Genomic DNA, 26137 nt, shown 5'->3' on the forward strand with positions numbered 1-26137 from the left:
AATCAGCAGAGGATAACTTAAAGCAACAGGTGGGTCCCAGGGTAGAGAAGATGTACTGTTAGAGTAAACTAGCTACTAATACAGAAGAAGATTACAAGAAGTCTTTTGTTAAGATATCTAAAAGGTAGGAGAGAGATGAGTGGACTTTGGACCACTGAAAAATGAGGCTGGACAAGTGGCAATGGGGAAATCAAGAAATCATGGAAGAACTGAATAGGTACTTTGCGTCAGTTTACACAGTGGAAAATGCCAGCAGCATACCAGAATTTCAAGAGAGTTGGGGCAACAGCTGAGTATATTGGCCATCACCTAAGGAGAAGGTAATGAGCAAGGTGAAAGGCCTGAATCTTGAAAAATTAGTTGAACCAGATGGACTGCACCCAGAGAGTTGACAACAACTGAGATTGTAGAAGCATTGGTGGTCATCCTTTAACAATCACTGGAGACAGGGAGACTCCCAGAGGACTGAAAAAAGGCTATTACAATACCTGTTTAAGATGGGAGGGAGGCAGAAGATGTGCCGTTATAGGTCGGTTATAGGACCTCTGTCATTAGTAAGACTTTAGAGTCCCTTATTAAGAATGAGATTGCAGAGTGCTTGGAAGTGCATAGTAAAATAGGGCTGATTCAGCATGGCTTTGTCGTGGAAAGGTCATGCCTGACCTAAATTCCTTGAGGAGGCAATGAGCAAGTTAGACAAAAGGAGATCCAGTGGACCTGATCTGTTTGGATTTCCAGAAGGCCTTTGGAAAGGGGCTACACAAGAGGCTGCCAAGTAAAATAAGAACCCATGGTACTTCGGGTACATTCTTGGCACTGATAGAGGATTGGCTGACTGGCAGAACACAGAGAGTAGGGATCATGGTTGATCTTTGTTTGGGGTCGCACCTAGTGACAAGTGGAGTTCCACACTCGTGTTGGGACCACAGCTGTTCATGTTACACATTAATGATCTGTATGAACGAACTGAGAGTATTGCTGCGAAGTTTGTAGGAAAGATGGACAGTGTTTTGGAAGCGAGGAGGCTGGAGAAGGACTTGGATCGGCTGGGAAAGTGGACAGAGAAGGAGCGGATGGAGCACAATGTGGGAAAGTGTGAGGTTATGCATGTTGTGAGGAAGAATAAATGGTGAAAGGCTTTTGAAATCCGAAGCACAAAAAGACTTGGGAGTCCTTGTTCAGGATTCTGTGAAGGTTATTATATTTGACAGGGTAGATGCAGAAAGGTAGTTTCTCCTTGTAGGAGATTTGAGGACCAGGAGGGGACAATCTCAGGATTCTTCTGGTATTCGGAAGGTAAGTGCAATGTTTGTACAGCTTCAGCAGCATTTCTCTGCTCTTGAATTCTAGACCTTTTGAACTGAATACAACATTCTGGTCAGTCTCCATTTCAAATATCGTGACCAGTTGTATCAAAGGATGGATGTGCTGGCTATGGAGGGGGCCAAGAGAAGTTTTAAAAGAAATAGCCCAAGGATGAATGGTTTGGCGTTTGAGGACTTTGAGTCTGCACTCAAGTGAGTTTACAAGGATGAGGGGGGGATATGTTTGAAACTTAGAGAATACTGATAGGCGTGGACAGAGTGTGTGCGGAGAAAATGTATTCGTATGTACTCTCTACAAAGCAGAGACGAGGACTACAGGGCACAGCCTCTGAGTGAAAGAATAGCCTTTCAGATCTGAGATGAGGAATTTCTTCAGACAGAAGGTGATGAATCTGTGGAATTCATTGCAACAAAAGGATGTGAACCCCAAGGCATTGTGTGTATTTAAGACAGAGATAGGTAGGTTCTTGATTGTTTAGGGGATTGAGGGTTACAAAAAACAGAACCAAGAAAATTATAGCCCAGGAACAGGCCCTTCGGCCCTCCAAGCCTGCGCCAATCGAGATCCCCTGTCTAAACCTGTCATCTATTTTCTAAGGGTTTCTATCTCTTTGCTCCCTGCCCATCCATGTACCTGTCCAGATCCGTCTTAGAAGACACTAACGTGTCTGCTTCTACCACCTCCGCTGGCAATGCATTCCAGGCACCCAACACCCTCTGTGTAAGGAACTTTCCATAGACATCTCCCTTAAACGTTCTTCCTTTGACTTTGAACTCGTGACCCCTAGTAATTGAGTCCCCCACTCTGGGGGGAAAAAGCTTCTTGCTATTCACCTTGTCTATACCCCTCATGATTTTGTAGACCTCAATCAGGTCCCCCCTCAATCTCCATCTTTCTAATGAAAATAATCCTAACCTACTCAACCTTTCTCTATAGCTAGCACCCTCCATACCAGGCAACATCCTGGTGAACCTCCTCTGCACCCTCTCCAAAGCACCCACATCCTTTTGGTAATGTGGCGACCAGAACTGTATGCAGTACTCAAAATGTGGCCGAACCAAAGTTACAGAAAAAGGCAGATGAATGGGGATGAGAAATGTATTGGCCATTATCAAACGGAGCAGATTCAGTGACCAAGATAATAAAATGTGAGGCTGGATGAACACAGCAGGCCCAGCAGCTTCTCAGGAGCACAAAAGCTGACGTTTCGGGCCTAGACCCTTCATCAGAGAGGGGGATGGGGTGAGGGTTCTGGAATAAATAGGGAGAGAGGGGGAGGCGGACCGAAGATGGAGAGAAAAGAAGATAGGTGGGGAGGTAGGGAGGGGATATGTCAGTCCAGGGAAGACGGACAGGTCAAGGAGGTGGGATGAGGTTAGGAAGTAGGAGATGGAGGTGCGGCATGGGGTGGGAGGAAGGGATGGGTGAGAGGAAGAACAGGTTAGGGAGGCAGAGACAGGTTGGACTGGTTTTGGGATGCAGTGGGTGGAGGGGAAGAGCTGGGCTGGTTGTGTGGTGCAGTGGGGGGAGGGGACGAACTAGGCTGGTTTTGGGATGCGGTGGGGGAAGGGGAGATTTTGAAGCTGGTGAAGTTCACATTGATGCCATTGGGCTGCAGGGTTCCCAAGCGGAATGTGAGTTGCTGTTCCTGCAACCTTCGTGTGGCATCATTGTGGCAGTGCAGGAGGCCCATGATGGACATGTCATCTAAAGAATGGGAGGGGGAGTGGAACTGGTGTGCGACTGGGAGGTGCAGTTGCTTATTGCGAACCGAGCGGAGGTGTTCTGCAAAGTGGTCCCCAAGCCTCCGCTTGGTTTCCCCAATGTCGAGGAAGCCACACCGGGTACAATGGATGCAGTATACCACATTGGCAGATGTGCAGGTGAACCTCTGCTTAATATGGAAAGTCATCTTGGGGCCTGGGATGGGGGTGAGGGAGGAGGTGTGGGGGCAAGTGTAGCATTTCCTGCGGTTGCAGGGGAAGGTGCCAGGGTGTGTTGGGGTTGGAGGGCAGTGTGGAGTGAACAAGGGAGTCACGGAGAGAGTGGTCTCTCCGGAAAACAGACAAGGGTGTGGATGGAAAAATGTCTTGGGTAGTGGGGTTGGATTGTAGATGGCAGAAGTGTCGGAGGATGATGCGTTGTATCTGGAGGTTGGTGGGGTGGTGTGTGAGAACGAGGGGGATCCTCTTTGGGCAGTTGTGGCGGGGGCGGGGTGTGAGGGATGTGTTGCGGGAAATGCGGGAGACGCGGTCAAGGGCGTTCTGGATCACTGGGGGGAAAGTTGTGGTCCTTGAAGAACTTGGACATCTGGGATGTGCGGGAGTGGAATGCCTCATCGTGGGAGCAGATGCGGTGGAGGAATTGGGAATAGGGGATGGAATTTTTGCAGGAGGGTGGGTGGGAGGAGGTGTATTCTAGGTAGCTGTGGGAGTCGGTGGGCTTGAAATGGACATCAGTTACAAGCTGGTTGCCTGAGATGGAGACTGAGGGGCCCAGGAAGGTGAGGGATGTGCTGGAGATGGCCCAGGTGAACTGAAGGTTGGGATGGAAGGTGTTGGTGAAGTGGATGAACTGTTCAAGCTCCTCTGGGGAGCAAGAGGCGGTGCCGATACAGTTATCAATGTAATGGAGGAAGAGGTGGGGTTTGGGGCCTGTGTAGGTGCGATAGAGGGACTGTTCCACGTAACCTACAAAGAGGCAGGCATAGCAGGGGCCCATGTGGGTGCCCATGGCCATCCCCTTTGTCTGTAGGAAGTGGGAGGAATCGAAAGAGAAGTTGTTGAGGGTGAGGACGAGTTCGGCTAGGCGGATGAGGGTGTCGGTGGAGGGGGACTGGTCGGGCCTGCGGGACAGGAAGAAGTGGAGGGCCTTGAGGCCATCTGCATGCGGAATACAGGTGTATAGGGACTGGACGTCCATGGTGAATATGAGGTGTTGGGGGCCAGGGAATTGGAAGTCCTGGAGGAGGTGGAGGGCGTGGGTGGTGTCACGGACGTAGGTAGGGAGTTCCTGGACCAAAGGGGAGAAAATGGAGTCCAGATAGGTGGAGATGAGTTCGGTGGGGCAGGAACAGGCTGAGACAAGGGTTCGACCAGGGCAGGCAGGTTTGTGGATTTTGGGAAGGAGATAGAAACGGGCCGTGCGGGGTTGGTGAACAATGAGGTTGGAGGCTGTGGGTGGGAGGTCCCCTGAGGTGATAAGGTCATGAATGGTGTTGGAGATGATGGTTTGGTGCTCGGGTGTGGGGTCATGATCGAGGGGGCGGTAGGAGGTGGTGTCAGAGAGTTGGCGTTTGGCCTCGGTGATGTAGAGGCCAGTGCGCCATACTACAACTGCGCCACCCTTTCCATCCCCTATTCCCAATTCCTCCACCTCCGCCGCAACAGCTCCCACGCTGAGGCATTCCACTCACGCGCATCCCAGATGTCCAAGTTCTTCAAGGACCGCAACTTTCCCCCCACAGTGGTCGAGAACGCCCTTGACCGCGTCTCCCGCATTTCCTGCAACACATCCCTCACTCCCTGCCCCCGCCACAACCGCCCATAGAGGATCCCCCTCGTTTTCACACACCACCCCACCAACCTCCGGATACAACGCATCATCCTACGACACTTCCGCCATCTACAATCTGGCCCCACCATCCAAGACATTTTTCCATCCCCACCCTTGTCTGCTTTGCGGAGTGACCACTCTCTGTGTGACTCCCTTGTTTGCTCCACACTGCCCTCCAACCCCACCACACCCGGCACCTTCCCCTGCAACCGCAGGAAAAGCTACACTTGCCCCCACACCTCCTGCCTCACCCCTATCCCAGGCCCCAAGATGACTTTCCATATTAAGCAGAGGTTCACCTGCACATCTGCCAATGTGGTATACTGCATCCATTGTACCCGGTGTGGCTTCCTCGACATTGGGGAAACCAAGCGGAGGCTTGGGGACCGCTTTGCAGAACACCTCCACTCGGTTCGCAATAAGCAACTGCACCTCCCAGTCGCACACCAGTTCCACTCCCCCTCCCATTCTTTAGATGACATGTCCATCATGGGCCTCCTGCACTGCCACAATGATGCCACCCGAAGGTTGCAGGAACAGCAACTCATATTCCGCTTGGGAACCCTGCAGCCCAATGGCATCAATGTGGACTTCACCAGCTTCAAAATCTCCCCTTCCCCCACCGCATCCCAAAACCAGCCCAGTTCATCAACTCCCCCCACTGCACCACACAACCAGCCCAGCTCTTCCCCTCCACCCACTGCATCCCAAAACCAGTCCAACCTGTCTCTGCCTCCCTAACCTGTTCTTCCTCTCACCCATCCCTTCCTCCCACCCCAAGCCGCACCTCCATCTCCTACCTCCTAACCTCATCCCACCTCCTTGACCTGCCCGTCTTCCCTGGACTGACCTATTCGCCCTCTTCTCCTCTTCCCCCCCCCCCCCCCCCCCCCCCAACCTATACTCTCCTCTCCACCTATCTTCTTTTCTCTCCATCTTCAGTCCGCCTCCCCCTCTCTCCCTATTTATTCCAGAACCCTCACCCCATCCCCCTCTCTGATGAAGGGTCTAGGCCCGAAACATCAGCTTTTGTGCTCCTGAGATGCTGCTGGGCCTGCTGTGTTCATCCAGCCTCACATTTTATTATCTTGGATTCTCCAGCATCTGCAGTTATCACCGATTCAGTGACCAAGCAGCTTATTTCGGTTCTTACATCTAATGGTCTTGTGGATTCGTAATTGGATCAATGGTTACAGTGAGAATGCAGGTTGAGAAACATACCAGCTCCGCTCGAATGGTATTGCAAACTTGACAGGCCAAATGGCCTAGCTCTCCTCCTCTGTGTTATGGTGAATACTGTTGACTACGTTGATGCACATAAGGCTATGAGACAGAAGGCTATCACCACAGTAATAATTAATGCTTTTTGTACTACTAGGCCAAAGAAGTTGCAGAAGAGGTTTTCCTTTCTACATTGGACTCTTGGAGTCTTACACAGTTCAAAACTGTTCTAAGGTATGCGTGACCAGTTTTATCTTTTGCTGACACTTAAACTTTTAACTTTGCAAAGAAAAATGAATAGTATGCTTGAGCAGGCACTCAGTGGTTAGTACCTAATAGGAAGCACAAGCATAATTGATGTTTCAAGCCCCTGAAGAATTTTTTTATCAATAATGTCACCTCTCATTCTTTTTTTATTCCACTGCTCAGCCTGTCCTTGTGACAGTTCCTGCATACCTGGTATCAGCCTAGTGAACCTTCTTTGGACAGTGTCCGATGCCAGTATATCCTACCTTAGATAAAGGGGTTAAAACTGTTAAAAGTACTCTAGCTGTAGTCTCCCTAGTGCTTTGCATTGTTTTCGGAAAACCTCCCCCCTTTCATACTCCATTCCCATGGAAATAGGGGCCAGCATTCTGTCTGCTTTTCCTATTACCTACTGAACTTGGATGCCATTTTCTTGTGATTCATGAAAGAGTCAGAGTCACAAAGTTCTACAGCATGGAGACATGCCCTTCGGCCCAAACTGGTGCAAGCCAACCAAAATGTCAATCCACACTAACCCCATTGCCCTGCACTTGGCCCATATCCTTCTAAACCTTTCCTATCCATGTGTTCGTCCAAATGCCTTTTAATTGTTGTTCATGTATCTGCCTCAACCACTTTGGCTCGTAGCTCATTCCATATGCATACCACCCTCTTGTTTTATTTAAAAAGAGTTGCCCCTCAGGTTCCCATGTATTCTTTTCTCTCTTACCTTAAACTGATGTCTTTTCGCCCTCGATTCTCCAACCCTGGGAAAAAGACTGAGTGCATTTGCCCAACCATGCCTTTCAAGATCTTATACACTTCTGTAAAATACCCCCTCAGCCTCCTGTGCTCCCAAGAAAAAGTTCTAGCTTGCCCAACCCCTCCCTGTGATTCTGTCCCTTGAGTTCTTGCAACATGCTTGTAAATTTCTTCTGCACTCTTTCCAGTTTAATAATATCCTTTCTATTGTATGGTGACCAAAACTGAACACAATACTCCAAGTATGGCTTCACCAATGACCTGTACAACTGCAACATAACTTTGTAACTTATGTAATCAATGCCCTGACTGATGAAGACCAGTGTGTCAAAAACTGCCTTCACTGTCTACCTAATGCTCCACTTTCAGAGAACCATGCACCTGAACTCCAAGATTCCTCTGTTCTACTACATTCCTTAAGGCCCTACCATCCACTATGAAACTCCTACCTTGATTTGACTTTCCAAAGTACAACACCTCATGCCTATCTTTTTAAAATTCCACTTGCATTCCCTGGCCCACTTGCCCAGCTGATTAAGACCCTGCTGCAGTTTCTGATTACCTTCCTCACTGTCCATGATACTGCCTATTTTAATGTCTATTGCAAACTTACTAATCATGCTCATTATCATCCAATTCATTGATATAGATAATAAATAGCAATGGGTCTAGCACCAATCCTTGAGGCACACCACTAGTCACAGGCCTCTAGCCCCACAAGCATCCTTCGACAATTTCTCTCTGCTTCCTACCATCAAGCCAGTTGCGGAGCCAATTTGCCAGCTTTCCCTGGATTCCATATGGTCTAATCTTCCAGAGCAGTCTACCATGTGGAATCTTAAGGCCGTACTGAAATCCATGTAGACTATGACTGTTGTCCTGCCCTCATCAACCTTCCTGGTTGCTTAATCAAAGAGGGCTCCCAAATTGCTCTGTTCTGGAGATTTCTGCCACCTTCCTCCATTGAAATTCTGTTGAATGCTTCTGTTCTTCATGGCAAAGTGCATAACTTTATATTTTCGTACCTTTTAATCTGGCTGCCAACTTTTTACCCCTTTGTGTAACTTGCCTACTGTGGGTCATCACTTACCTTCCCACCTATTTTTGTGTCGTCTGCAAATTTGGCTACAGTACATTAATGTCCCTTGTCCAAGTTATTAATGTATATCGTAAATAAATGTACCCCTTGCACTGATCCCCGTGGCACACACCACTAGTTACAGGTTGCCATTCCTGAAAGTGCTCACCCTCCCACTAATCCCAACTCCATCTTCTATTAATTAGCTAATCTGCTGTCCATTTTTATATACTATTTATAACACCCTGGGGTCTTGTTAAGTAGACTAATATACAGTAGCTTATCAAATGCCTTTTTGAAAATCTAAAAATGCCACATCCACTGCTTCCCTCTTATGCCCTGCTTGGTACCTTTTCAAAGAATTTCAGTAAATTTGTCAGGCATAATTTCCCCTTCATAAGGCCATGCTGACTGCTTTTCATTCTTCCTTGGTCTTTCCTCTCAAAGTTAGAATTATAAATGGAAACCTCCCCTTCAGTGCAACTCATCCATGTCAATCAGGTATTCTATGTTAATTCAGTCCCACTTGCCATCATTTGGCCCACATCCCTGCAAATCCTTTATTTGTAAAACCATCCAGATGCCTTTAAATATTGTAATTGTACTCGCCTCCACCATTTCCTCTTGCAGTTGATGCCATACATGTGCCACTCTCTGCCTGAAAAAGTTGCCCCTCAAGTCCCTTTTAAATCTCCCCCCCCCCCGCCTTAAACATATGCCTGCTAGTTTGGACTCCCCGAGGGGGAGGAAAAAGGACCTTGACTGTTCACCCGATCCGTATCCCTCATGACCTTATAGACGTCTATAAGATCACTCCTCCAGCTCCGACCTTCCAGGAAAAATATTCCCAGCCTATTCAGCAACTCCCTATAGCTTAAGCCGTCCAAGCCTGGCAACATGCTTGTAAAGCTTTTCTGAACCCTTGCAAGTTTCACAACATCCTTCCTAGAGCAGGGAGACCAGAACTGAATGCAGTATTCCAAAAGTAGCGTCACCAATGTCCTGTACAACCATAACATGACCTCCCAACCCTTTATATGCAACACACTTTATACTCAAAGGCAAGCGTACCAAATATCATCTTCTCTACTGTCTGCCTGTGACTATGCTTTCAAAGTATTTGGCGATATCTTCACAGATCATAGTAAATATTTGAAGCCATGGCAGGCAACAAGGTGTCGACAGTAAAGCCTAAGAAAGAGCAAACACAAAGGCACAGAAGCAGGCTATTCAGCCGTTTTTTTGGATTGGACTGCAATTGCTCCCTTTGTCTCAGCACTTAATCACCTCCAAGATATCATCTCCTGTCAGTATATCTTCACACACAAATGCACACACAGACAGACATGCACATTCTTCTGTGCACTCATGTTCTAGATGCTGGTTTTGTGTTGGAGTACTGTCCTAACCTGAACACCATCACCACCAACACTCCCTCGTCCGAAAACATGGCAAATTAGAAATTACTGCAAAAATTCCATGATTGTCACTTCTGACTCCAGTATGAGTCATAATTCCTTCACTAGCTATTCCTTTTCAGTGTGTTTGACAATTTGCTGTTGAGTTAACATGATGGATCTCATCCATAGACTTTTGGTTGCTTGATTTTCTAAAATATTTCCTTTGTGTTCCTCTGGTGTTTTTCTTCCAAAGTTTTAATGTATATACTTTATACATTGATTTCGTATCTTGAATAAAACAAACTCTTTGATTTTGCCCGCAGATCAAATTTGTCTTTCCTTATTCAAGCTGTGAATAGCCGAGGGAGGTTAGTATTGTGTTTTTGTTTGGAATGTTATATTCCAAAGCTGACAGATTTATATATGTGAAACTAAAGCTTCTGTTTGTAAACTTTTGGGTAGATCGGCTGTTCTGGTTTATTTGATATTTGATTTTTGTTTTCCTTGAAGCTCAGTAGTTACAGAATCTTAGTTGATTGGCTATTCTCAGTTGAAGATTTCCTCTGTTGATGTAAGAATGAAGTGTAACTTCAGTCTGAACACATATTCATTGATAAGTTCGGTTTGATGGTTTTAGTTTCTGCGCGAGCTATTTCACTTGTGCACAACTTTGAAGAAAACATTTGATAGAAAAAGCAGGTCTCCTTTATTGCTGATGATGTGGAGATGCTGGTGTTGGACTGGGATGGATAAGGTCTGAAGTCTCACGACACCAGATTACAGTCCAACAGGTTTATTTGAAACCTCAAGCTTTTGGTGCGCTGCCTGTTCTTGGGTGAAGTGAAGAAAAGCACCCAGGCACAGAATTCCTAAGCAGAGAATTCAAAAGATCTCAGAAATGGTCTGAGCAAAGTGTTGACAGCTGAATAGTAAGTTAAGGGATGATCCAAATTCCTGTTAATTGAGGCAGAGAGATAATTACAAAAAAATAAAAATCAGGTGCTGGAGTCAAACCAAACAGGAGGAATAGAATCATCGAGAAAGACAGCATGGAAAGAGGTCCTTCGGCCTGAACCCATCCATACTGACCATGGTACCCGTTCAGCTAGTTCCAAATGCCTGCATTTGGTCCATATCCCCCTCAACCCATTCCATCCATGTACCCATCCAAATCTTCTTGAAATATAGAACATAGAACATTACAGCACAGTACAGGCCCTTCGGCCCTCGATGTTGTGCCGACCTGTCATACCGATCTCAAGCCCATCTAACATACGCTATTCCATGTACGTCCATATGCTTATCCAGTGATGACTTAAATGTACCTGAAGTTGGCGAATCTACTACTGTGAAATGTTTCTATTGTACCTGCCTCAACCACTTTCACTGGCAGCCCATTCCAAATACCCACCACTCTGCATGAAGAAGTTGTCCCGTGGGTCCTCCTTTAAATTTATCCCCCCTCACCTTAAACCTGTGCCCTCTTGTTTTTAATTCCCCATTCCTGGGAAAAAGACTATATGCATTCATCCTATCTATGCCCCTCATGATTTTATTCATCTCCTTAAGGGCAGCCACAGAACCAAGTCCTATCTTGACCAACCTCTCCCGATAACTCAGGCCTCCTAGTCCTGGCAATGTCCTTGTAACGTTTCTTTGCACAGTTTCCAGTTTAACTATGTCTTTCCTATAATAGGGTGACAAAAACTGTACACAATACTCCCAAGTACGGCCCCACTAGTGACTTATACAACTATGACATAACGTCCAACCTCCTATCCTCGGTGCCTCGACCGATGAAGACCAGCATACTAAATGCTTTCTTCACTTGTGACGCTGCTTTCAATGAACTATGTACTTTTCCTCCTCGGCCCCTGTGTTCCACAACATTTCTCAGGACCTTAACATTTACTGTTTAAGTCCTTCCTTGGTTTGACTTTCCAAAGTCCAACACCTCACACTTGTTTGCATTAAATTGCATTTGCCAATCGTCAGCCCACTTCCCCATCTGATCAAGAACCCCCTTGAATTTTTGATAACCTTCCTCGCTATCAACAATACCTCCTTAATTTTGTGTCGTCCACAAACTTTGTAATCGTGTCTTGTATGTTCACATCAGATCTTTGTGCTTCGTTATTTACAGAAACGGTCCCAGCACTGACCCCTGTGGCACATCACTTGTCACAGGCCTCCAGTCAGAGAAATAACCTTCAACCCTCACCCTCTGCTTTCTACCATGGAGCCAATTTTGAATCCAGTTAGCTAGCTCTCCTTGAATCCCATGTGAGCTAACCTGCCATGTGGGTCATCAAAGGTACTGCTAAAGTCTGTTCAGACAAAACCCACAGTCTTATCCTCATCTATCATCTTGGCTATCCTTTCAAAAAATTCTCAAAGATTTGTCAGTTGTTAGGTATCATGGTCGCATGCATACCAAAACAACAAGTAACCCAAAACTGTACAGACTAATTAAGGTAACGAGATCATAACAAGCCATTGAGGTGATTGGTATCAAAACAGGACAGTAAGGAAGATTTTATAAATACAGAATGGTATGGTAGGATTACATGTAGTGCGACATAAACCCAAGGTCATGCTGAGGCTGTCTTCATTGATACGGAACTTGACTATCAGTTTCTGTTTGGCAATTCTGCGTTTTGTATCTTGAAGGATGACTTGGATGAAGCTTAGCCGAAGATCCTTAGTTGGTGGTTAATGTGTGGTACCGGAGAGGAAAAAGCATATTGAAAAATAATTTTTAGTCAAACCTGATTTCACTTTTCTTTCTTTCTGAATCATTGTGTCAAAGTGGAGAACTACAAATATGCAGCCATGTATTTCTATTACAGTTGTTTGGAGATGTGCTTTTCTGCCAGAGCTTCTCTCTATACTTGTGTAAAAGACACAGGTTTAGCAGCATACGATCATAAGGAAGCTGTTCAGCCAATTTGAATTCACCATTTAATACGATCTTAGTTGATTGAACATTCAATGCTTTTTACCCACACTAACCCCATAACAATTCGCACCATTGATAACCAACTACTTACCAACCTCCATTTGCAATATACTCAGAGTTCAAAAGTCTTTTGGAATTGAGAAATAGGCCAACTCCTGTACTCAGAGGCCTGAGCAATGAAGGTAAGCGTGCTAAATGCCACCTTACCTGTGACACAAATTTCAAAGAATTGTGTACCTGAACCCCTAGATCTCTCTGTTCTACAAAACCACCCAAGGCCCTACTTTTAATTATACAAGTCCTGTCTTTGATCGTTTCGCAAAATGCAATACCTCACATTTATCAAAATTAAACTCCAGTCTGCCACTACTTGGCCCATTTACCCAATTGATCAAGATCTCTTTGCAATCTTAGCCTTCTTCTCACTTCATTATGCCATTAATTTTGGTGTCATCTGCAAACTTACTAATCATTCAGTCTGTCTTCTCATCTAAATCATTTCTATAAATGACAAACGAAAGTGCACCCAGCACTCAGAAGATTCTTTCACAACAAGATTCTCAATTATCCCCTTTTCATTACATCTTTGGATGTTTGCAAATTGGCCACCCTGTAGTTACCTACTCAACATGCTGCTCCTGTAAATTATCGTGAACGCACTGCGGAAACTCATGCTCTGCAGCTTTGATACTAAATTGATTTATTCGGTTCATCTCTAAATTCAAGCCACCCATGAATACTGTTGTCGTCCACGGTATGAGCGTCTCTCATTTCCTGGTTATGCCAGACGATACAGCAACTACTATTATTTATTGGTCTATTAAAATCTCCAACTGCTGCTACTTGATATCTCTGTTTCACCAAAACAGATTCTCCACAATGTTCTTCCAATTTCTGAGATCCTCCTTTGCTAATACACTGATTACATCTTGTGATATCAGTGCAACTCTGCCTGCTTTTCTATCTTGTGTGTCTTTCCTTAGGATTGAATATCCTTGAATGTTTAGTTTCCAGTTCTGGTCACCATGCAATCATGATTCTGTTTGTTTATCAGAACTGGTATTTCTGTGTTGTTCAAATGCAGGGATGTTTTATGGATTATGATGCACTGAAAATTAATTGGTGAGGAACCTTTGAAGACAATATTGTCAAAGTGTTATCGGAAACTGAATGTTTCTGTGAACTTTAATAGTGAATGAACCAGGCTTTTATGTTGCTTGCTACCAATCTAAATAACTACTCCTTTCATAGTTTATGAAATGTTTACTCTCTCTTCTTTCTAGGATCATCTCATTGGATAGCCACATAAGCAAATTCCTCGTTAAAACGGTAAGTTACAAATGTGTGCCGTTCTCTTCACTTCACGAGATACCTGTTTAAAGCTTACAACTGGATGTTATCTTTCACTGTGCAGGTACAGTCATAAAACTGTAATGACAGTGAACCCTTGACGATATTTCTGTCCTGACAAAACACTTATTCGTGGTCATTTCAGTTTGTTTCATTTAAAATTTGCGAATAAAGAAGGTCGAATGCTGAATGCCATAATCCTCTCCTAGTGTTTCAAAGGAATTTCTGCTTGTAAAATTGTGTGGAAATCTATCTTGGAATTGTATGGAGGTTTTGGAAACTTGTATGGAGGTCTTAGACTTAAAAATATCTTGGCTAACACAGGGCGAATGCTAAATTATATAAATCACTAAGCAGTGACCATTGTCATAAAAACTCCTTTGAATTTGATTTGAAGTGGCACCTTTGAAACTTGCCTTACTCAGGGTATTTTTCTCACTTTTGGCCATTTGTCTTTCATCGCCAATTGATTGTTAACAGCGAAATTATAAGGGACAAATATGAAAATAAAACAAGAGGTTACATAAGACATGTTGAGTGAGCAAAGATGTGGAAAATGGAAAGTCTAAGATTGTCCTTTTTGTGGTTGGTTGGCTCGCAGAGCTGGTTCGTTGTTCCACAGACATTTCATTACCCTGCTGGGTAAGATCAGTACGGCCTCTGATGAAGCGCTGTTGTGTTTTCCCACCTATTATTTAAATTCTGGTGTCCGTTGAGCTGGGTTACCTCGTTTCCAGTTTTCCTTCGTAGAAGATGGTATATCTAGGGACTAGCTCTGTGTTTGTTGATGGCCTTAGTGGAGAACCAGGCCTCAAGGAATTCCGGTGTTTGTCTCTGCCTGGCCTGTCCCAGGATCCTGGTGTTGTCCCAATCAAACTGGTGGTTTTCCTTATCCACGTGGATAGAAATGAATGAATATTGGCCACGCCTTTTTGTTGCTCATTGCTGTTCATGTATTTTGTAGCTAATTTTCTTCCTGTCTGTCCAAATTCATGTTTGTCGCAGTCTTTGTAGGGGATCTTGTATATTACATTGGCCCTGTTCAGAGGAGGTAATGGGGCTTTGGTTCGGGTTAGCAGTTGACATGGGTTTGTGTGCTACTGTGATGTCCAGTGCTTGTAGGGGGTCTTGTGGTCAGTTCAGATGCCTTCTTAATAGAAGGTAGCATGATGAGTGTGTCAGGGTGTGCAGTATCTCCGTGGTGTCGTTTGTGTGATAAACCTCTTCATTGCAGTTTTTCAGGTATCCATTGTCCTTGATTACTTGGAGGTACTCTTCTTTGCGGTGTAGTTCTGTGTTGCTGCACTGTGTAGTTGCCCGTTTAAACAACATGCATAACCTGAGCTACAAATCGTTTCAAAAACCTTTGTTATCCTTTTTATTTGCTGATGACATCACTGTGGTTTGACACCATCAAAGTGATGAATCAGAATCAAGAAAGAGGACTTGGTGTTGTGGTGCAATGATACCCTGTCTCTCAATTATGAAAAAAAACAAGAGAACTGATCATTGACTTTGGCAAGAAAGGAGGAGAATGCGCTCCCATCTGTATCAATGGAGACCCTGCTCATCCTGGTAATGGTCTCCTAAAACCTCTTCCGTCAGGCAGAAGATAAAGAAGCTTGAACACATGTACCAGTGGGCCCAAGAGAAGCTTTTCTGCTGTATTAGACTAATGAATGGTCTCTGTAAATTTAATCTATGTTGATCTTGTTAATATTGATCTTGTTTTGTGCCCCCCTGTGCAGTGTAACCTGTGTGCCTTGGTCTGTCTAAACATCCCATGATCTGTACGCCCTTGCTGTGTCTGTACTACTCACAAACAAAACTTTTCACTGTACTTGGTTACACATGATTACAAAAAAATCAAATCCAAAAACAAGCAGGAAGAATAAAGCAGTAATACTCTTTAAATGGTGAGAGATTGCAGAGTTCAGATTCAGAAAGATCTGGTTGCTCTTGTGCATGATCCGCACACGATTATTCTGTAAGTAATAATTAAGAAAGCTTGACAGAATGTTATCATTCATTACGAGGGCATTGAATCTCATGTAGGGAGATTATACTTCAGTTTAACAATGCACTGGTGAAACTCTATCTGGAGTAGAGTATGGGTCACCACCTTTAGGAAGGGTGTAAAAATGTAAAACAATGTCATTCAGAGAAGATTTACTCACCCATAATTGGATCAAGTGAATTTTCTTAAGAGAAAAGGTTGGAACAGGCTTAGCTTGCGCCTGTTGGAATGTAGAGTGTAAAAGGTGACTTCATTGAAATGTAAAGCACTGAGGGATCTTACCAGAGGATGTTTCTGAAATAACTCCAAGTCTGGTATCCCGTCACCCTTTATTTGCACATGCTTAGTACTTAACACTGATCTTTTTCCTTCTGAGTGAACTCAGCCTTTGACATTCCTGTTTATGTCTGTCAGCAAGAGCTCCCTGATTGGGGCTGCTATCCTGGTCCAATCAGGAAACTCACATTCTGAGGTCCACCTGGCTGACCTCATGACAGTCACTCCATTCCTCCCCCTTTATGTCCATGGACGTAGCCTTGTTTTTTTTAAAATCATGCAGCCTTTCCTGTGGCGTTTTCACACCAATTCCAGTTCCGCCAGTTTATTCTTGGTTACAGGCAGTGTGTACCTGACTGTAGCTGTCCTCTTGTGCTCGGAATATCTTGGGAGAAATTTTTCTTCCTCTTCAGGTTGTAACGGCATCATGATTGCAATATCTGCTGTCTACATCTCGCACTCTGGTTTCTTTGATGCTAAATGGAGGGGTGGAACCATGGCTTCTGCAGGGCCAGGTATGTTTTGCTCCTGCCTTGTTTGTGAATTTGCAGCTTTCACATTCGGGACCGTCTCACCTGATGTGACATTTGACATCAGAAAATGCTCCAATTTCCTGCTTGGAAATGATGGCTCATTGTCTGAGACCAACACTTCTGGGAGCCTGTGTATTACGAATGAAGCGTGCAGTTTTTCTTTTGTCATCCCTGTGTTTTCAGAATGAACTGTATTCACGTCCAACCACTTTGAGTGGATGCCCACGATGATGAAGAATGTTGAGGTTATGAAAGGGCTGGCATAACTGATGGGCAACTGAATCCAGGCTTTACCTGACCATTCCCATGTGGGGCATCTTCTGGCGATACTTTTTGTCCTTTTTGGCATTATGGGCACTGCCTCACCAACTTGGCTATGTTGGCATCCAGTCCTGGCCACCAGACACAACCTTTCACCAGTATCTTTGCCCCTGGATGACCCTGGTTGAGTTCAGACATTATCTGATCTATGTATAGGACAATTGCTCTTGCTCCCTGTAATAAAATGCCGACCTCCATGGTGATATGGTCTTGCTGGGAAAGATTACAGTTCTGATTGTGAAGGCCCTTTTTGTTTCGTTCATCACCACCAGCTGTTTTAGTTTTGTTAGGGCCAGGTCTTTGAGCCCACCATCTGATATTGTCAATGGTGACTGGAGAGGTGTGTCTCAAGTTTAAAATCAGTAAGGACCTTGCAAGTGGTGGCATCATCAGTGGTGTATCTGTCATTGGGAGGTGGCTTAAGGCGATCTGCATTTGAGACATGACGTCCTGGGCTGTTAGAACTTGTAGTTATGTGCACTTAGAATGGAGCCCATCACTGAATTCGACGTGAAGTTACAGGCAGCATGGTCTTGTCCTCTGAATAGCCCCAGCAGGATATTTTGGTTTGTTACTATTACAAATTTACATCTTTAAAGGTATTTGTTAAATGTTCTCACACCAAAGGTGACCGCCAAACCTACCTTTTCTATTTGGGCATATCTGCACGCTGTATCAACTCAAGATTGGGATGCATATGCAATGGCGTTCCTCTCCTTTAGGCCATCTGTGAACCAGCACACCCTCAATACTGTACAGGGAGGCATTGCATGTCGGCACCAGAGCTCACTTGGGATCATGGTGTGCCTGCAACTGAGACGATGCACTGCTTCTTTTCCCTAGAAGGTGATGTTTTGGCTACAAGACCATGTCCAACGCTTGCTCTTATTGAAAAACAGATGTAAGGGTGACAGGGCAGAGGCCAGGTTACATAGGAACTTTTCATCATAACTCACCAATCCAAGGAAAGACGTAAGCTCCATTGTGGATGTGGGAGCCAAGGCACCTTTGATCGCTCTCACTTTATTTTCTGAGTGTAACCTGATCTTGTCAACTCTCTTATAGCCCAAGTGGGTCTTCTGTGATGCCTGGAACTCTGTTTTCCCTTCTAAAGTGTGTGCCTGCCTTGGAGAAATGTCAAGGGACAATAGCCAGGTTCCCTAAGTGCTCTTGTTGATCTTCCCTGTTGTCAGCTCATCATCTAGATAAACTGTGATCTTGGATAGGCCTTGTAGGTGATTTTGCACAGTTAGATCATTAATCCCACATACCAAATGGGGTCTTAGCATCTTGTTACGGTTAAGCCGAAGCCACATGCCCCTACCAGTCACCTTAACCTCATCAAAAATCTTGACATGGATTCCCCTGGTTCTCAACCTACTGAGTAAAACCGATAGTATCTCAAAATTAGCTGTGACCTTGGTCATAAGATTCCTTAACTAAATCATCAACTTTTTAAAGGTTTTACTGTCTGGAAATATTTCCTCAGGAAATATTAGGTGCCTAATATTGGAAGAAGCTCTGGATCCACAAGCTATCAGGAGAACTACTCGTATTTTATCTGCCCAAATGTCATTTGCTCTGAAAGAAGAAAGCATACTTTCCACATATTGGGCCCAGTCTTCTTCAGCAGTATTGAGTGAATTGAGCTCCTCAAGTAATGATGTGATGCCAGAAATGCTTATGCCGCTTCAAAGATAACTGTTGTGATTAAGTTTCTTCAGAAGCATTTTTTTTCTCTCCTGTAGCCACTGAAATAACTCCACGGAGGCTGGTTTCTTGTTGTCAAGTTACATTTTATTCACACATGCATCGTGTTTGATACTGGTTCGGCTTCCTTGGAGACAGCTTTGAGTGAACAGAATCTCTGTCAGTCCTGTTTATATCTGTCAACCAGGGCTCCTTGGTGGGGCCCCAATCAAGACGCTCCTATTCTGAGGTCCATCTGGTTGACCTCATTACAATTACGAGAATTTCCTCTTGTAGGATCATCCAGACCTAGGAGTCATGATTTTTAAATTTCTTTAAATCACCCATTAAAAACTGAGATCACATTAAATGTTTTCTTTTAAGGTATGATGTCTATAGGGTTTCCTCCCTGAATAGAGGGCAGAAGGAGAATCCTTGAACATTTGTGAAGCAGAGGTAGATTCTTGTTGACCGGTGGGCTGAAAGCTTGTCGGGGAGGTGGGTGTGTGTGTTTGAGATTTAAAAAAAAAATTAACCATGACCTGTTGAATGGTGGACCAGGCTGAAAGAGCTCATCGTCTACTTCTGATTAATGTGTTCTCTGTTAATCTGATAAGTGATACAATTTGAGATGGTCAATCAGCCTGACCAATTGCCACAGATGAAATTTGGAAAAGCGCATTGTACAGATCAGTTTACAAGTGATATATGCCACAGAAACAGACCTTGCTGCCCAGTTATTTCACATCAGTGATTCTGCTCCGCTTGAGTATCCTCTGTCATTTTCTCATCTACATGTATTTTGGTATAATCTAGGGAAAATATCTATATCCCATCAATTCTTGGGGGTATATCTGTTCACATGTTTGAGTATATGTTTTCAGTTTGAGAAATGAAAGATTAACAGCAAATGGGATAAATGCAATTGGAATACATGGAGTTCAATTACATCTAAAAGTTGGAGCCATCTTGCTTTACGAGGTGACTGCAAGAAAAGCAGGATCAGAAACAACAGGTGGACTTGCTGAGCTGGAAGTGTGATGACTGTCCAAAAAGATTTTGTTTCTGGAATTAAAATTAAATTGGTTAAAAACCCCACCACCTTTTTATCGGCAACAAGGGATGAGCATTAAGTGCTGGCCCACTTAGCGATGTCCACATTGTAAGATTGAACAGGAAAAGTAATGAGTGGTACATAACCTGAAATTCATGTTAAGGATTACTCCAAGCAGCCTGCATCATCATGGATAATAAAATGTGAGGCTGGATGAACACAGCAGGCCCAGCAGCATCTCAGGAGTACAAAAGCTGACGTTTCGGGCCTAGACCCTTCATCAGAGAGGGGGATGGGGTGAGGGTTCTGGAATAAATAGGGAGAGAGGGGGAGGCGGACCGAAGATGGAGAGAAAAGAAGATAGGTGTAGAGGAGAGTATAGGTGGGGAGGTCGGGAGGGGATAGGTCAGTCCAGGGAAGACGGACAGGTCTAGGAGGTGGGATGAGTTTAGTAGGTAGGAGATGGAGGTGCGGCTTGGGGTGGGAGGAGGGGATGGGTGAGAGGAAGAACAGGTTAGGGAAGCAGAGACAGGTTGGACTGGTTTTGGGATGCAGTGGGTGGGGGGGAAGAGCTGGGCTGGTTGTGTGGTGCAGTGGGGGGAGTTGATGAACTGGGCTGGTTTTGGGATGCGGTGGGGGAAGGGGAGATTTTGAAGCTGGTGAAGTCCACATTGATACCATTGGGCTGCAGGGTTCCCAAGCGGAATATGAGTTGCTGTTCCTGCCCCCTTCGGGTGGCATCATTATGGCACTGCAGGAGGCCCATGATGGACATGTCATCTAAAGAATGGGAGGGGGATTGGAACAGGTTTGCGACTGGGAGGTGCAGTTGCTTATTGCGAACCGAGCGGAGGTGTTCTGCAGAGCGGTCCCCAAGCCTCCGCTTGGTTTCCCCAATGTAGAGGAAGCCACACCGGGTACAGTGGATGCAGTATACCACCTTGGCATGGAGGTGGGTGGAGCTTAAGAAATTTCTTGATTTCCAATTTATCTGTGTGTTTTGGCTTGAAGAGTTTAGTTGTCGTTTGGAGCTAGGAGAAGTAGAAATTGCCCTTGGAGGTATGTATGCTGTTGTTTGCAGACATCGTGCGGTTAAGTCTCGAATTTCCAGGCTAACCGAGTTAGAGAGGCTTTGAGAGTATTTTAAGTTTAGTTTTAAAAGTGAAGAATTACAAACCTTTGTGAAGGAGACAGTGTTAATGAGGTTTACTAAACCTACAGTGTCACTAACATCTGAGTGGGATCTGTTTTGACTGCACTGGTCATTTGAAATGCAGTATGTAAAATGTTTGACCACAGTTTCAGTTAATTCATAATCTCCTGTTAATTCAGAGTGTCTGTTTATTTAGTGTATATGGTTTAGAATCACTATCTTGCTGTTGAAGTTTATACAGTAAAGACTAGTATTTCAATTTAAACCTCGAATCATGTCACAGATTTTCTTACACTTGGTCCTTCAAAACATTGATCTTGATAAGATTATGCTGTATCAAAGTTGGTCATAACAAAGATTCAGCTCCTTCAGTATTTTCATAACTGGGGTTGTAGCCTTGCTGCCTCAAATGCTTATGTTCTCATCAGTACAAGTTTGTGGTTTAGTTTGATTAGTGGTATTTTAATTCCATTTACTTAAGAGATTTATCACAATGGGTAATTTTGAATTAAGAACACTTTGGATAGGCAGTAAAAGTAGAAAATATTGATGTTTCCGAACCGGTCAAGCAGCATGTCTGGAGATGGAAACTCAGTTTATATTTAAGATCAGTAATTTGTCACTGGATCAGAATTGCAACACCTTCAGCATTTTACTTTTGTATTACTGGATAGGTTGTGTTTCTTGCCCGATAAATTAAAAATTCCTTCACAGGAAGTGGGTATTGCTGGCCTGGCCCAGTAACGTTGTCTGGTGGTTAGTTGTCTCCTTAAACTGCAACAGTGTTTGTGATATCGATGCATAAGGACAAAGCTGTTGGGAAGAGTTTTCCAAGATTTCTAACCCAATGACTACAAAGTCAGTTGGATCATTTAGAGGGTCAGATCGCAGAAAAGCAGTAAAGTGATTTATTTATTTTTCGATCATCAAGCCCTTTTTTTCCTGGTGGTAACAAGTTAATTCAGTTTCAGAATTTAACCTTGTGGGTTTGATCTCTAAGTACAATGCTTACAGTCTCTCATTGATTTGTATTTATGTGCACCTGACATCTCTTTGCCAGTCTAACAATCTGACAAAGTAATTCCACTTCAGCTTATTCAGAATTGTATTCACGGTTTACTTTTGTATCAAAAGCAGTCTGCAATACCCAACAGATCAGGTGCTGCCTGGCATGCAAAATCTAGTGCTTCGAAATAACAAGGGTCCCGACCCAAAACGGAAACTTTCCTGCTCCTCTGATGCTGCCTGGCCTGTGGTGTTCCTCCAGCTCCACACTTTTTTTCACACTTCTAAGTATTTCTGCTTTATCTTAGATTTCAACTGTATGTTTTGCTTTTCTATTTTTAACTCACCCTTTACAAATATCTTAGCTTTTGTTGTATCATTCTAGTTTTAATTTTAAGCTGGGTTCGGATGTGATTGAAGGATCTTGAAAAGTTATTTCAGTTGAATTCTTTGGCAGTCTGGTGTTTGTCCCACTTAAAGTGTGGCTGTGAACCTGCAGGGCTACAGATGAAGAGCTGGAAATTAATCTTAGGCTGCATATTTCTGACTGACACAGATCACTAATCATCTGTTATAGATTTTCTGTACTTCCATTTCCTTTTCTTGATCTGTATCATCTTTTCCACTTGGGAGTAACGATTTGTCAAGCTCCCATTTCCATGTTGATGTTTCAGGGAATTTGTAGAGTTAGCAGTTTAGGAGTGCCATTATAGCTACGCTCCTGTCATATCACAAGACAGAAAATGCAGAAAAGATTGTTGGCCAGGGAATCCAGAGATCACAGGTTAAGAATATGGGGTAGGCCATTTCAGATTGAGATGAGGATAAATTTCTTCACCAGGAGAATAGTGAAACTGTGGACTTCTTGACCAAAGAAAGCAGTATAGTTCTTAGACCTGAAAGGATCTAATAGTATTATAGAACACAGAACATAGAAAAATACAGCACAGTACAGGCCCTTCAGCCCACGATGTTGTGCCGTGGAATAATCCTAATCCAAAAATAAAATAACCTACGTTCCCCTCAATTCACTGTTGCCCATGTGCATGTCTAGCAGTCGCTTAAATGTCACTAATGACTCCGCTTCCACGACTTCCACTGGCAAAATATTCCATGCGCTCTCAACTCTCTGGGTGAAGAACCTCCCTCTGACATCTCCTCTATACCTTCCTCCTAACACCTTAAAACTATGACCCCTCGTGGTAGTCAATCCTGACCTGGGGAAAAGTCTCTGACTATCGACTCTATCCATGCCTCTCATTACCTTGTACACTTCGGTCAGGTCATCTCTCTTCCTCCTCCTCTCCAGAGAGAAAAGTCCGAGCTTAGTCAACCTCTCCTCGTAAGACAAGCGCTCCGGCCCAGGCAGCATCCTGGTAAACCTCCTTTGCACCCTCTCCAGAGCCTCCACATCTTTTCTATAATAGGGTGACCAGAACTGGACACACTATTCCAAGCGTGGTCTCGCCAGGGTTTTGTAGAGCTGCAGCATAACCTTGCGGCTCTTAAACTCGATCCCCCTGTTAATGAAAGCCAAAACACCATATGCTTTCTTAACAACCTTATCCACTTGGGTGGCAACTTTGAGGGAGCTATGCACTTGAATACCAAGATCCCGCTGTTCCTCCACACTGCCGAGAATCCTGCCTTTAATCCTATATTCAGCATTTAAGTTCAACCTTCCAAAATGCATCACTTCGCATTTATCCAGGTTGAACTCCATCTGCCATTTCTCAGCCCAGCTCTGCATTCTGTCAATGTCTCGCTGAAGCCTGCAATAGCCCTCGATGTTATCAACGGCACCTCCAACCTTCGTGTGATCAGCGAACATACGAATCCACCCCTCAACCTCCTCATCCAAGTCATTTATAAAAACTACAAAGAGCAGAGGCCTGAGAACAGAGCCCTGTGGGACACCACTCAGCACTGACCTCCAGGCAGAATACTTACCATCTACAACCACTCTCTGCCTCCTGTCAGCCAACCAATTCTGAATCCAGACAGCCAAATCACCCTGTATCCCATACCTCCTGACTTTATGAATGAGCCTGCCATGGGGAACCTTATCAAATGCCTTGCTGAAGTCCATGTACACCACATCCACTGCTCGACCCTCGTCAACCTGTCTCGTGACTTCCTCAAAGAACGCAGTAAGATTTGTGAGGCATGACCTGCCCCTCTGAAAGCCATGCTGACTCTCTTTAATCATGCTATGCTTTTCCAAATAGTCATAAACCTATCCCTCAGAATTCTTTCCAAAACCTTGCTGACCACAGACGTAAGACTGACTGGTCTGTAATTTCCAGGGATTTCCCTATTCCCTTTCTTGAAAAGAGGAACAACATTTGCCTCCCTCCAATCTTCTGGTACGACTCCCGTGGAGAGTGAGGAAGCAAAGATCTTCGCCAGCAGCATAGCAACCTCCTTTCTCGCTTCCTGGAGCAACCTCGGATAAATCTGGTCTGGCCCTGGGGACTTATCAATCTTGAAGATTTGTAGCTCAGGTTGAGGTTCTGGATGTGAGTTTGCTCGCTGAGCTGGAAGGTTAGTTTTCAGACGTTTCGTCACCGTTCTAGGTAACGTCATCAGTGAGCCTCCGACGAAGCGCTGGTGTTATGTCCCGCTTTCTATTTATCTGGTTAGGTTTCCTGGGGTTGGTGATGTCATTTCCTGTTCTTTTTCTCAGGGGATGGTAGATTGGCTCCAAGCCAATGTGTTTGTTGATGGAGTTCCGGTTGGAAGCATGGCATTCCAACCGGAACTCCATCAACAAACACATTGACTTGGAGCCAATCTACCATCCCCTGAGAAAAAGAACAGGAAATGACATCACCAACCCAAGGAAACCTAACCAGATAAATAGAAAGCGGGACGTAACACCAGCGCTTCGTCGGAGGCTTACTGATGATGTTACCTAGAATGGTGACGAAACGCCTGAAAACTAACCTTCCAGCTCAGCGAGCAAACTCACATCCAGAACTTATCAATCTTAATGTTTGCCAATCAATCGTAATGTTTTCCAATTATGGGTAATCATCTCAAGTTAATATTGAATGTAGCAACCAAAATAAGACCCTTCAAATAAGCAAATTAACACTCATAACTCATCTTGGCTATTACCTGATTAGTGGTGAAATTTAGCCAGTATTCCAGTCAACAGTATCTGTCTCTGAAAGTATTCAGAGTTTGATCCTTGTGCAGTGTTGTTCGAAGTTCTGCATATGAAAGGTTCTGGCTTTGAATTATACACACATTTTCACCCTATTATGTGATCCTATTGATGAATGTTTAGAATCTCTTTAAATTCCTTTCATCCAGAATGTTCTAAGTTTGCAGCTTGCTGCCTTCTCAGAAGTAACTTCCTTGTTTCTTGTTAATTTAGCATGATCCGTCTGTTTGAAAACTTAACTTTCCTGTGTTGTTAATTAACTCCTTAAATGCAGCAGCTGGGCAGTGATTTATCCTTATAGCATGAGGCAGCCTATTATCAAATAGGTGTCAAAACATTTTTGTTCATGTAGCTTTGACCCTTCTTTTTAAACATTTTTTTTGTTAACTTTTTTTTCCTAATCAACCTGTGAAGAGATGTTATTACATTCCTCTGAAGTAGGTGGGACTTGAACCTGGCCTTTCCAGCCCAAGGGTAGGGACTCTGCCACTGTGCCACGAGCTCTCCCACAGAAACATATCTCGACAAGGCCAGGCCTGAACTTTTGCTAGTATGCCAACATCATGGAACACATTTCCCTCAAACCCTGCTGGATTTTCTGCTGTACCAACTCTAGCTCTGGTTTCAAGTCCTTCTTTTCGAGACATGGCTGATTGCTTTCAGTCCCGATGTAACAGCTTGTCTTTGTCCCTTAATAGTTTATTCCAGACCGGGTTCTTGTTGCTGTTTTCCACATGTAACAGTTTCTGTTAATTGATTCAACCAATCCATTCTCAGTTGGTAAAATTTTGCCATTTACACTAACACAGTGATATGGGGATAAAGCAGGAACTGGGTACATAGTAGGATAAACAGCCAGGATCATATTGAATGGTAGAGCAGGCTGAAAGCACTGAATGGCCTACTGTTTTTTTCCTGTTTTTTGTTTCTATTCTTCCAAACATTACAGTTTGGATCACAGAATAATAATCGATTTCTAAGCTCTGCTGATTTAATTGCTTTTATTGCATCTGTTATTTTTGT

At 44.2% G+C, this 26137-nt stretch overlaps 1 protein-coding gene across 3 annotated transcripts in view; it reads left to right on the forward strand.

Moving 5' to 3' along the window:
* Positions 1–26137, forward strand: part of dnaaf9 (dynein axonemal assembly factor 9) — a 258377-nt gene that overhangs the window by 92463 nt on the left and 139777 nt on the right. For all 3 annotated transcript variants that reach the window (XM_059650397.1, XM_059650389.1, XM_059650395.1), the window contains 3 exons: positions 6260–6336; positions 9912–9956; positions 13831–13876. In XM_059650397.1, coding sequence (XP_059506380.1) covers positions 6260–6336; positions 9912–9956; positions 13831–13876 — 168 coding nt within the window. The remainder of the gene's footprint in view (positions 1–6259; positions 6337–9911; positions 9957–13830; positions 13877–26137) is intronic.

This window comes from Stegostoma tigrinum, chromosome 1 (assembly GCF_030684315.1).
Source record: "Stegostoma tigrinum isolate sSteTig4 chromosome 1, sSteTig4.hap1, whole genome shotgun sequence".
In the NCBI taxonomy this organism is placed as follows: Eukaryota; Metazoa; Chordata; class Chondrichthyes; order Orectolobiformes; family Stegostomatidae; genus Stegostoma; species Stegostoma tigrinum.